The sequence below is a fragment of the Notolabrus celidotus genome, chromosome 6 (assembly GCF_009762535.1).
Source record: "Notolabrus celidotus isolate fNotCel1 chromosome 6, fNotCel1.pri, whole genome shotgun sequence".
Classification (NCBI taxonomy): domain Eukaryota; kingdom Metazoa; phylum Chordata; class Actinopteri; order Labriformes; family Labridae; genus Notolabrus; species Notolabrus celidotus.
In genome coordinates, this window is record NC_048277.1 from 22,142,524 (window position 1) to 22,155,985 (window position 13,462).

At 43.0% G+C, this 13,462-nt stretch overlaps 1 protein-coding gene across 1 annotated transcript in view; it reads left to right on the forward strand.

The window, feature by feature from the left end:
- The window catches only part of roraa (RAR-related orphan receptor A, paralog a), a 280,549-nt gene that overhangs the window by 204,209 nt on the left and 62,878 nt on the right, over nucleotides 1-13,462 (forward strand). Inside the window, 1 exon segment of the mRNA XM_034685220.1 lies at nucleotides 11,400-11,429. Coding sequence (XP_034541111.1) covers nucleotides 11,400-11,429 — 30 coding nt within the window.

A 13,462-nucleotide genomic window follows, 5' to 3' on the forward strand; every position in this document is an offset into this window, starting at 1 on the left:
CCGCTATGTTAGAGGAGGTAAACAGAAAAAAAACATCTCCTTTTCAAATGTTTCTCTCCTTTTTCCGACCTTCTGCTTGTCGTTTCTTTTACTGTTTGATGTTACAAGATGATAAAAGAAGACTTAGATAGATTCCTGTGTTCATCGTCTGCTTAGTTGCGGTGTTACTGGAAATAATTTCTTACAGCCTGAGCATCCAGACAGTGCGCCCCATGGCATCCAGTTACCCAGGAGTCAATGGGACAGATAAATAACTCAACACGGCTCGCTCTGTTGATTACACCATGTGAGGTACGTTTGTATCCCCCAGAAGGGAGGCTTCATGTCTCTGCTCTGCAGAGCTTTATCCCGTGTTATCCTCCGATTACATTTACATAGAGAATGCAGCGGGGAGGGAGAAAGCAACAAACTGAAGCGCACTCCACCTGCACCACAAGAGGCGATGTGTGAAATATGTATTCAGTCTTTCATCAACCTCTTTATCTGCTACGCATGGGTTATCCTCGTGTGTAAAGTCCTCTGTTGTGTTAGCTTTGAAAAAGGAAAAGAAAACTGTGATCTGTGTTCTATTAATCATAGTCCAGCTCCATGGCTGTCCCGTTATCACACATGTGTGTAATTACAGGGTATTTGTGCTTTAAGCATGGCTCTGTTGCCTGGAAATGGAAGAGTGGCTCCACTGATGAACTCCCTGCTAATAGGACTACCTTTGATCTGCATGGAGCATGGAGGGCTTACAGAACTCGCAGGTTTTAATTATGAATACATGAAAAATAGATGCTGTGCTAAGTGCCGACCATGACTGCAATGTATCACAGAGGCAACCGCGCTTGCTAGTTTGCCTCTGCTCTTCCTTCCTTTATGTCTTCCAGTGCTCAAAAATACCTCAATCCCTTTCTCTCTGACTCAGTTCGTTACTGCAGAAGAGCAAAAAAGACGAGTCCATGATATTAATTAGTGGATTGACAGACATGTAATTCATCTCAGAGGAAGTTTTCATTACATGGGAGGCTTCAGAGGGGCAGTTTGGCTTATTGGCAAGTGCTAAGACCAGACCTAATGGGGCTGCAGTTCCCTCCCTTTTGAGCAATTACAGCCAAGTCCTTATCAGCAGAGCCACGAGTCCACTGTTGTGGGACCTTGACTTCCAACACACTAACACACAGTGATCCTTCCCCATAGACCCTTGTTCATTAGACAAGCGCCTGCTGCACTCTGCGTTACTGGATGAGAGCTGAGACTGAATGAGTGATGGTAATGAAAGGGTTCCAATATGATTCTGAGTCAGCCTTTTATAGAGCTCATATTAACTCACTTTCGTTTGTCATCAAAGCTCAGTGCCCCCCCCAGGTGATTACACAAGCGGGCTTGTGTGTACAGTCTATTGACAGACCTGGACAGCTCTGCTAACAGATTGTCACCAACTGTCAGAGCACACTTCCACTCACCTGATCTACTCCCATCTCTGCTTTTCTTGACATGATACGAAATGCCTCCCGAGCCTGGACAGGGGACTTGAGTAAACAAATCTTGTGCAACACTTCTGTTAAAATGACATATTTCCCTTTAGTGAAAGCAGTCCACCATTGTGGTTTCCTGAAGTAGATGGCCTATGAATCATCCTTTGCAACCATGCATGGAAACAGAGAAAAACAACACAAGTGAAAGCAAAGTGAGGCAAACTGAATATCTGAGTTTCTGCTTATTCAACCCTTGTGTGATGCTTGTTGTGGATATTTAAGCTCTTCTGTAGAGGTTAGCCTCATCTCTGCTGGCTTCTCTTACAACACATGATTGTTTATTAGTGCATAAGTGGAGTGTATGCCTTCAGGGGCTGTTGGTAAATTATAATTTAACCTTTTATGTAGAGCTAAGGTAATATACTGTAATGTGTATAGACATTTGAAGTGTTGTCTCTCAGGAAGGTTACTGTTGTTTACCAGAGAGAAAGTGACCTCTGACCTCTGATAGTAGCAGTGGGAATTAGAAAGTAATTTTCTGCATACATTGTGTAAATACAAAGAAATACAGAAAGGTTTTACACTATGTATTTTTGTAAGTTCACCACTGGAAATAAACTGTCCTCTGACAACATATCCATTTCATGCATCTGTAGTTAAAGCCTTTATATATGATGTGTAAACACACCCAGAGGTGGCCTATTCAGACTGCTGTTTGGTGTAGCGTAATAACAGCGCAGTAAGCCAGGGTGGTCTCCTGAATGTGGTTTGTCTTTATTTATGGTGCGGGCTCAGAGGCTATTGGGTTTCATGTGTGGTTGAGGCTGGATCACTGAGAGATTACTGCTGGGCTGGGAACCACGGACACAGAGAGTACACAGAGGCCTGCCTGTGCCCCTGGCCTCACTTTGACCAGAGCTCCGGGGCCTTCCTGCATCCGTCAGGCCCGCTGGGAGCAGCTCGCACTCAGAGGAGAATTACTGTACAGAACGGCTAAAGCCAAGGATCAGAGTGAACAACATCAGAGCAGCAGAAACCTGAACATTTTGGCTTTTTCACCTGCTGGACTGAAGGCACACAAAAAAACAGCCTTATGACATGCCTCAGAGGTTTCAGGTGGAGCAGTTCCTTGATAGTTTGTAGACGTTACTTAAGTTTATCAGGCGTCTTATCTTGTAAACAAATCTAGAGCAGAGAGATAGTGCAGCGAACAACTTTATGAACTTAGTAATTTACAATAAAACTCTTAGTGCCATGTTACTATAAAACACAACACGATGCCTTACAATACCATACCATACTATAACATGTTATGCAATGGGATGCAATTGTCAATATTATATGATAGGATATGATAAATCAAATTAAATCAACTTTATTTATACAGCACTTTACACACAACACAGTTGATCCAAAGAGAAAATAAAAAATAAAAATAAAAAACAGAGGAAGAGAGAGGGAAAGAAGAGTGGCAAGAGAGCAATATAATTAAAAATGAAATTAACAGTAATAATAACAACAGTAATGACAAGAAATACAATTAACAGTGCAGTGAGTTTCTGAGCCAGTATGGTTAGGGGCAGTTAAAAGCTAATGATTGAAAGTGCATTTGAGACGACTTTTAAAAGTCTGGACAGAGGGGGAGAATCGGACGGCGGGGGGAAGAGAATTCCACAGTTTGGGGCACAGATGGAGAAGGCCCTGTCCCCATATCTCTTTAAGATAAGATACAATACAGTACAATACGACACAATATAACACGATGCATCAAAGTACGATAGACTACACTTTATTATATCTGTGGGGAAATTAGTCTTGGACTCTCGGGCTGCATATATTTTGCTGCTGTTGTATAAAACAATTAAAAAGAAGGAGAAACAAAAACTCCACTGTTACACAGTGAAGCACATACCAATGACAACGACAAACAATTGCACATTACCCATATTGCACATGTTCTTCATGGAGTCCTCCTTGAGTCTGCAACATCGCTCAACGCTCTTTTTTCGGATCTTGTCATTTTGTAAGCTCTCAGCTAAGTGAACCTGTGCGGCACAGTCTTACCAATAACAATAGCTCTTATCGTGGCGTTCCCTGCGGTACAATTAAAATTCCGTCAGAGTCTTCAATCTGCCTCCCAGCCATGCCTGCTGTTTCTCGGCCCTCCTGGGCCACGTCAATTCCTCTGCTGCAATGTATAATTCACGAGCCACCAAACAGCACTGAGGACTCACCTGGAGACTCACAGGCCCAGCAATGCAGAACTGCACAGAGGGGGGAAATGTTGTACATGAAGCCTGGGAGACATTTGTAGGGGGCGCGGTGTGTGTGACACGGTACCTCGAGTCAGCTAGTGCCTCTATGATCTCAGGGTCACCCTTATAACATCGCTGCTCTGTTGGGACTTTCCAGCTTCAGCTGTGTCCCAGGAAGACATGTATGCTTTTTTTTTAAATGCCCTTTCTCCTGTCGTCTTCTGAAAGACAATTGTGGTGTCCTCTAAAACTAATTTGGATGTATATCTTCTATTTGCAGACAATTCCATAGTGATGCATTGAAGTAACCTGTGGAGTCTCAGAGTGGTTGCTTTTAGTTAAAACCAATTAGAAATGACCAGAAATAACAGCGCCTGGAGACAGAGAAGTCATTTTTCTCTTGAGCCTCCCCAGAGAGTTGGCCTCTCCATGGATTAAGTGTTTTAGTATATTAGGGGGCAGCTGATTAGAATCATTGTGCTTTTTTAATCATTACATTTTTTGCACATATAGTTTATAGCAGTGTAATAGCTAATAAGGCTAAGTGTGTCACTGCAAAAGGGAGATTGTTTAAATGACTTTGTGTATGAAACTTGGCCTTCACAAAGAGTGCCGAAGTTAGAACAGCACAGAGGTCCTTGAATCAGCTCATCCATCTTGTTTTATGACTTCTGATGACATGAGCCAGAGTATCCTTGATGATATCTCTACTTTGGCTGTAGTTTTAAGAAAGAAATGTACTTATTAAGCCCCAGGGGGGAAATTCAATTTTTCCACTCGTGTTATTTTTTGGTCATGCTACACGACAGTTTGGTGTATATACATACAATTTTATGCACATACATGCAGGGGACATGCACGTAGGGAGAGATGTCAGAGTGAGGATGCTGCCATCAACCAGTGCACTTCGAGCAGTTGGGGGTTCGGTGCCTTACTCAAGGGCACCTCGGCAGTGTCCAAGCAAGTGAACCAGCACCTCTCCAGCCACCAGTCCACTTGCCAAACTTTGTCCATGCTGGGACTCGAACTGGTGAGCCTCTGGTTGCCAAGCCAAGCCCCTATGGCCTGAGCTACTGCCGTCTCAATGAGTGTATTGACTGAAAGTCACCTGCTGAATATTTAAGTTAAGATAAAGCTTGAGTTTGTTGAATGTCTGATTTATACATCACAACATAGCAGTGTTCATTTCATTAACGAAGAGTTATGATGCTAAATGTTTGTCAACGATCCATTTTACCACGGCGAAGATGAGCTGAAATTTCTAACTGATGGTAAAACCTCTGACGAACGTATAGCGAGACGATGACAAGAGGAAAATGTTTTGGTGTACCATCAAACATTTTAAATCCATGATATGTTCCCCCACTTTACGTCTCATCTGTCAAAATACATACAATGTACTCCTGTAACAGGCTTAGTTAGTTTTTACCCCCCCGATTTGGGTTCTCAGCTTTGTCTTCAGCTCAATTTATCCTACTTTGGCGATACGATAGACACGTTAGTAAGACGTTTGGAAGTTTTGATCAACTCTAAATCATCAAAGAAGAAATGATAATAATAATAATAATAATAATACTTTTTATTTATAAAAGCGCTTTAAAAGTTTCTCCAAGACACTTTACAAGAAAATAAATTATACAATAGAAAACCAAAGGAAAATAGGGCAAAAAAGCAAAGGAAAGCAACAAAACAAAACAAATGAAACAAAAATCAATCAATTATAGGTTAAAAGCCTTTGTAAATAGGTGGGTTTTGTGTCCACATTTGAATTTGGTGAGTAGGGAGAGAATCTGAGGTGTTGGGGGGAGAGAGTTCCAGAGGGTATGGGCAGCAACAGAGAAGACTTAGAGTAAGGACACGTATTCTATATTGCCACTTTTATCTCTAATGCACTTTCCTTACTCTCTCAGATCAGCAGGGACAGCACAGCAGCATTATATTGATGGTAGAGTCTCAAACAAAAGTGTTAAGAGAGGGAAATGTTGCAGATTTAAACACTTGGTACAACCCTGATACCAGGGAGAGGAATGTTTTGGGTTAAGTAAATACTAATATTTGACTAAAACTAGTCAAAAATTATTGGATTTTCTGTCAAGTAAAACTAGACTAAAACTATAAAGGGCAAAAAAAAAGTCTTGAATGTGACTAAAAGTAACAGGCATTTTCGCCCAAAGACAAAAAATGTGTCTACATCTATGTAACACTGCCGAACTGAGGCTGCGCTCAGAGCTTGGTGATTTCTGAAGAGGAAAGACATTAATTGTTACTAATTATTTTCTCTCAGGAATGTAGCAGCTATTTGTCAGTGGGTCGGGCAGCAGCAGTCTAAAGATGGAGTACTGAATGTGACTACATCGATCATTCTTAAGATGACCATGACTTAGGCACCATCATTAACCAGCAACCTCAGGAGCAGCCTAAAATTAACAACAGCCATCATTAAGATGGGACAATAACCAAACCATTTCATTGTTGTTCTTTAAATCTGAGAGCCTTTGTTAACTGTAGTGTGTACTGCTAGTATTCCCAATGCTGATGGTATTGACCCGTGCTTTCAGTCAGAATCTTGCCCGTCCCTCACTGGGCCCCTGCCGGATCCTCAGCAGGCCCTCGCTGGGCCCTTGCTGGCTCTTCCTGCAGCAGGGTCTGGTAGCGTCGGCTGTGTCCTTGTGTGCGGCGGGCGTGCAGCAGCGGCATGTGGAGCAGGCGGCAGGAAGCGAGCCTCCCTGTCTCCCCAGACTGAACAGTGAATGAGGATAAGTGAGGAGCGCCAGTCAATGAATCAAGCAGCAGGAAGGGAGCAGCCAGGGGGGGAGTGTGACGTCCCCACGGGAGAGGCTTCGCATTAGGAACTTCCTCGTCTGTGTGTTTCTGGCACAGGTTAAATGGATCGCTCCCATTAGCGCGCTGAGAGGACAGCTCCATTATATGAAGGAGACTGTAACTTTGAATGTCACGGTGCAACAACCCCAGAGCACGCCTCGTCTCCCAGGGAGGCAGGGTGACAATAACCATCCATGATAATCATTCCCTGTCAAGCTTTAAGGAACCTGAAATTATGACGTACAGCCTGCCATGCGCCTCAGACTTCATTACAGCACTGTCACTTTGAGTCGCCTGCGATGGCACGGCGCTCCTGCAGCACTGAGGCTGCCAAACCCCACACTTGCTCTCCTCCTGTCTAAGTGGCATGTTTACAGGATGTGTGCCCCCCCCCTGCAGATAGATGTGGTGGAGGTTAACCTCTAGTCGCCTGCAAAGTTTCTCTCTTCCTCTATAGCATAGCTGAAGTCTCATGAGAACATATGCTGAATTGTTTACAGGTGCACGAAAAAAACGCGACTGATCAAAGGCCGCACGGTGACAACTGTCCCTCCTACCATTGTGACAAATGGTAATGTTGAAATTAGAATTCACCTGTATACACAGACACACAGACAGCAGGCTTGCATTTTAATATTAATAATAATGGCCACACATACAGGTTTTTTAAAAGGTGATACTAAGTTGTAAGCGTGTTTATGGCAGCCTGTTTGTCAGCCAAGGAGAGCCTCACCTCCACACTGACCTCCGAACCTGCCATCCAGTGGAGAAGACATGAGCTGGCAGGCATTGCCAATGTCAGTGCCCAGAGCTAACTCCTTCTTTCTCACCACCTGACTCATTCATTGGCTTTGCGGCCCCCTCTCCTTGCCACCTCCAATCACAGGGCACTGAATGACACATAGAGGAGGAAGTAGGCCCTCTTACCACCCTGTGTGCTTCCCCTAACCTGCATAGCAACAGGCCAAACAACAGCCTTTTATGTTTAGGATGGAGACAGTTTTTTTCCTATTTAGTTCAGTACACATACATTTTATTGGCTTTGTTAGTTTGATGTTGAGTGTTTGTTTCACATATATTTGTTTTTATTGACTTATAAACAGAGCTGCCAGTGATAAGCTGTGGAGGTTTAACCACAAGTGGTGCTGGGGGAGAAATTATTTGTTGAGCTGCTGAGAATCCACTTGCGTGCCACAAGCATGGGGGTGGTGTGGCACACACCTCTGAGCGGAAGACAGCAACTGCAGGACAATTTAAACCATGCAGGTTTAAAACAAACTCTCAAATTTCAATGTTGTTGAAGCCCTAAGGACACACAAAATACTATTCAAAGTCCAATAAACAAAACTATTTGTTTACACTGACAAATTCCCCAGGGTACTTTTTACAGTGAATATCCCTTCTTAAATAGACTTGACTTTATGCAGCTTTCCTATTAAGCACATTCACAACAGTGTGGCAATGGAAATTTACTTATTAGTGCGATGACGCTATGATAAGACAGATAAATTGTTTCTTCTTGACTTTGTGGGTGAAGGAGTCAGTGACAGCAGAACAGCTTGAGAATGTTATCAGTGTGGTCTGTGTGGCTAACCTTGTGCGAAAGCACAGACTCAAACTGTACACACACACCCACTCAGAATGGTGCTTCTTTTGCTTCCTGTGTCAGAAGCATTTTGCAGAGCTAATGGTTGTTATTTAAGCTCTGTGGTCAAAGACTTCAGAAGAAAACAAACAACAGGTTATAATCTTGAATACTCTTTTACTCACTATTTGATGAATGTGTCGTAAGAAAGAACATACCTTTTGATTAAATAATATGCCTCTTCCCCTCACATAGTCTTTTGAATGTCTGTTTTATATGTCTGTAATAGTAGAGTAAGGTTTGATGCAAAGCCAGGAAAAAAGGAGCTTATTACTTTCCCTTCTAATACAGTTTCCACAAAGCACACCAGCTATATCCCGTACATGGTCTAAGAAGTTGTACTACCCATCAAAACAAAGAGCCAGTTAACTGCTTAATATAGGCTTTATGGCTGCCTCGTGTTGCAGCACCTTGACACCGCTGCTCTTTAATGGACCATCAGCTCTCACTGGCTTCTCTGTCATTTGATTGAGGTGAAGAATTACGAGTGGATTACTGTTTATTTTCTTCTTGCGTAATGTCACAGTTGGACAGAACAGAAGTTTTTGGCCCTGAGCACTGGAACAATGATAGAGCTCCATCACACACTGCTCCCCCCCTAGGTGACTGTTTTTTCCTCTTTCTGCTCAGTTCATATCAGTTATGTGTTTCTGTGTGTATGTCTATAGGAGGCTGAAGGGCTTATTTGTTTTCCCCCCTCGTTGCTCTTTGACTCGTTCCCCCTCAAACGTGTCTGAAACATTGTTATCTCCGGCCAGGCGCCTTTCTCACTGAGCTATTGATCATGTCAGCTAGCCATCCCCGGAGTTTCAAATGCAAGCTGTAGAAAAATTAGCCATTGCTTCCGCATGACAAGTGGGATCTATTAGTGTGCTATCGCCCTGCAAACCATGAGCATCCAGCAGGCCGCTGGGGACCACGGCTGGCTGTGCACTCGTCCGCATCAGGCTCCTGGGCATTAGAGCAATGTTGCAGACAGGAGGAGCAGCCGGAGCCATGGCAAGAATCGAAGTGGCTCATTCGATGAGTTGACACTCGAAGGGGTGAGGAGGGACAGCATGAGCAGCGGCGGCCCAGCTTCACCTCAGTCTCTGCCAGGTCTGACTCAGAGTGCTCAGACTGGACATTTGTTCACAACTACACACATCACTGCCGTTAGTCATATAAAGTTGATCAGATCATCTCTACTGCTACCACTAAAGCTGCACATTCTCTCTTAGACTCTTACATCTTAAACCGATGAGTTCAAATGCTGGAAGTTTTCAGATGAGGAAAAATAGACACTCAGGGCTCCTTTATTTGCTGTTTTGCTTGCTGATATTTCTGACCTTACTTTTATATCCACTCTAATTCCAAATGTACAGGAGACTGCTCAGGTTGTCTCACCAATTAAAATAATTACCTTTTGGACTATCTAGAGACAGGTTATATAACATTCATAGCAGACTGCATTTATACCATGTCATTGCACAGTAACACCTTCATTACTGTGTCAGTGGTCTGGAAATCCCCCCTCTATTTTCTAGTTTAGTCTACCTTTACGCTAATAAAGGTGTTCCACAAGGGTCCGCTTTGGGTCCTTTTCCTTAAGACAAAATATAAATGATGTGTATAAAACTATAGAATATAGAACTACCCTTAAGATTGGAATTCACATGTTGCCATCTTTTGGTAGAAGCTGAAACCTGCATTTATAATTTAAGACTGTTTTCATTTCATGCAATGCTTTCTAAAATGAATGAAGTGGGAAAAAGTGTTTTCATGTGTATTTCATCCCAAATTTATATCCAAACATTTTGAGGTTCTTCAATTTAAAATGCTCACTTTTAGTAGTAGTATCTCCCTGGACATCACGGTTTAAAAAGATGCATTTAGAACTGATGTTTAAAGTGGAATTTGTTTTTGAAGTCTATCGTCTATAAGCTTACCTTTCCCTTTGACCAAGAAGTTTACAAGTCTGGTTTCATTCTGTGCATCACACCCTAGCATGAACACCATCAACCACTGTTGTAAAGATGTGGCTCTTGCCAAAGCATGCATTTGCTGTGGTAGCAAATGATGGAGTACGGATTAACAGAAACGCACAATCTGTAGAAATGTTGTTACGCATACTCCCCAGCACCCCTGTTCTATAAATCACTATAATTTTTCTGTAAGTTCTTATAAATGTTGCGTCATTTCTTTCTTTGTGTTTTGACCATAGACTGTATATAAAATGGACAGCGTTGCTCCGTCTTTTCCTGTTGTACAGTTTTGAAGCCAAAAAACCCTGTTCCAGTGCGCAGCCATTGTGCAGCCAAAGTGTGTGCTGTAGAGAATTTCTGTGGTTGCCACGGTAACGAGCTCCGCCCCATAGTGTAGCGTCACGAGATCCTATGTAGTTTCCCTCTACGGCAGCTGTCAGTCAAAGAAAACCCAGAAGTAAAACCCCGTTTTTTAACCTCTAATAACTAACGATAAAGAAACTTTTCAGAAAAAAGAGGCCTTGAACACAAAACAGTCAAATAATAACTACATATCACCACAGCATACTGATGTGAGAAACATTTGTACGAGCTATATTTATTTTTTAAAGTTTGACTGCAGCCCCATTCAAATGAATGGGGGAGACAGAGTTTTCTTTACCTATACTGCAGCCAGCCACCAGTGGGCAGAGGCTTGGTGGAAGCTTCACCTCCAGCAGAGCGAGCTGCACCCCTGGTTTTGACTCATGCTGTTTTTTAACTATAATTCAAATAATACCCTTGTATTATGCTTTGATTTTTTGTACCTGTCCCCCCTCCTAATTTCAATGAGGCTACCTGTTTGAATTAAGGATTAATTTACAAACACCGAGGTCAACATGCCTCCATCCCGCCCTAAGCCACAGGCTTAGTCATGTTCTGGGTCCAATCGTTGTGGCTGCACAACACATTAGCATTCCAAATGTTGTTTGCTTAAGTGTAATTTTTCATTCATTGCCCCCAGAAGGGACTGAGTTTCAACCACCTTGTCATGGATGTTGACGTAGCATGGCAGGAGGTCAGGCACCAGCCTACATATATATTTGCCCAGGGCCTCCCACTTCAGTGACCTTGGACTGTGACAGTCTGTTGGACCACAGGGTTTACCTCATCATCATCATCGCTTTTTGTTACAAGCCCATGTTAATTGTGCTTTGTGCTGTGTATCATGAAGTCATATTTTATTTTTAACGGTTTGTTTTTTCATTTTCAGGTATCTCAGTAACAAAGAAGACACACACTTGTGAGTACAAAGATTCTTTTATGACTTCTCTTTTTTGCTGCACTTCAGTTTGATGGCTGTGAAAATTCAACATAATTCAAAAGAAAAATCTATACAGACCTAATGTAAAAAAATAAACTACATCTCTGAGCCTCATAAACAGTAGAGAACATCCTAAATCTATGTTGGCTCTTCTTTCATCAGTCTCCATATACAAATTGTTGCCTGACTTGCATTGTAATAAATCAATACCTTCAATTAGATCTGTGCCAACCACTTTCACTATTTCCTACTTCTCCCGCCTTGAGTGAATATGATGAAAGCCCCAGAGAGGAAATTAAAATGCTATGCAGTCTTATGACTGTTTGATAATCATGCACTGTTGAGACAGGCAACGTGCTGAAGCACTGCTTTGTTTTCTGCAAGGCCTTGCAGCTGAACGAACAACGCGGATGTGGTGTTGTGTGGTGGTTTGTAACCTCTGAGGCTGCATTAACTACCAGGAGTTCGTATTCTTCAAGTGCAGATCCTATCACTTAAATTGAAAGATACAGACATGCTTTGTGACATATGTTTCACGTGTGAGATGCAAAACTTCTTTGTGCACTGCAATAAAAAGCACACAGGCTCGTCTGAGCAACGCTGCTTTTTAGATTTCAGTCTGCTCATGAAGAATTGATGAACAGTCAAACCTGTATAAATCGATGATTTCCAACAGATCTGTACTGTATTTTGACACGTGTGAAGTGCAATCGAAAAGGCATGTTAAAACGCTTTTGTGTTGTGTGCAGTAGTGTGTCTATGTGAGTGTGTAAAAGTGTGGGCGTGTGTGTTCATACCCCACTGTGTGAATGTGAAAAACTAGCCCTGAAGGCTATCCTTTCGCTCTGATCACTCTGATGAAACTCGTGGAGAGGGACGGCCAGAGGGCTTTTCTGTAAGAGCGGTCGGAGTGTTTCAGATTGTGAGAGGCTGCCTCTCTCGCCCTGTATAACACCGCGGCTCTTTCTTACATCAGAGAGCAGGGCAAAGGATATGATCTTCCATGCTAGACAGCTCTACCTTACTCAAACAGCCCCGTCAAAACAGCAGCATGATTGTGTGTTAAGCTATTTGCTTGTCTGGAGGGGTTATGGTATTTTTTTCTTCTTGACGTGTGTGTGTCTGTGTGTGCATGTTCATGTTTATGTCAGGATATCTTCAAGGTAAAACAGAAACGCTTTGACCCACCATCCAACACCCCGCTATCTTAATTAGTGCGCCGCTAAGCACCTCTACACCGGAAGGGGGCTCAAATCAAAGAGCATGATTTAAGAGTCTTGGGTTCAAAGCCCTGGGCAGAGACTGGACTGCGCTGTCTCATTTCAGTGAGAAATATTCAAATCTTGTCCATGTGAGGAAATCAAAGTAAAGGCCCTTAACAAGTGGTTGATTGCTGTGCCTTGCAGACAGGAAGCGGCTATAGAAGCTCGTCAGAGCTGTGTGCACAGGGAGGAGTTCAAGGGCCAGTTAATGGTCATTGAGAATGTGGAGTGAAGGTCTCTTTTTTTTTTTTGCGGAGGAGCCTGGTGATTATATGGCTGCTGGAGTAATAATGAGGGAGTTTGCTCTGCCCTACATGGTTATAGTGGAGCTGTAGATCTATTTCTGCTCTCAGAGTGAAAACATTGGCTTCCTCGCACTGCCACTCGTAAGGGGAGCTTGGCAGCTTTGCTTGCATGTGTATGTGTGGTGTGCTTGCAAGTGTGTGTGTGTGTGTGTGTGTGTGTGTGTTTTAGGAGGTCTTCCCAGTCCAACCCAGACCACAGGGATGGGCCGTGTCTCTGACTAACTCCCCACTCTGCCTGAGTGATCAAACTGCTGGAAGCTCCCCGCCATGCCTGTCCCCTCATCAATATAAATTACAGGGGCAGCTGTTCACTGGCAGACTCCTATCCTCTCCTCTACTCCTCTCCCATCTTTCTTCCCTCCACCTCTTTCCTCCATCCACCCGACTGGACTAATCATTGAGCTATCACAAGGTGAAGTATTCTAGATGAAAACAGATATTTATA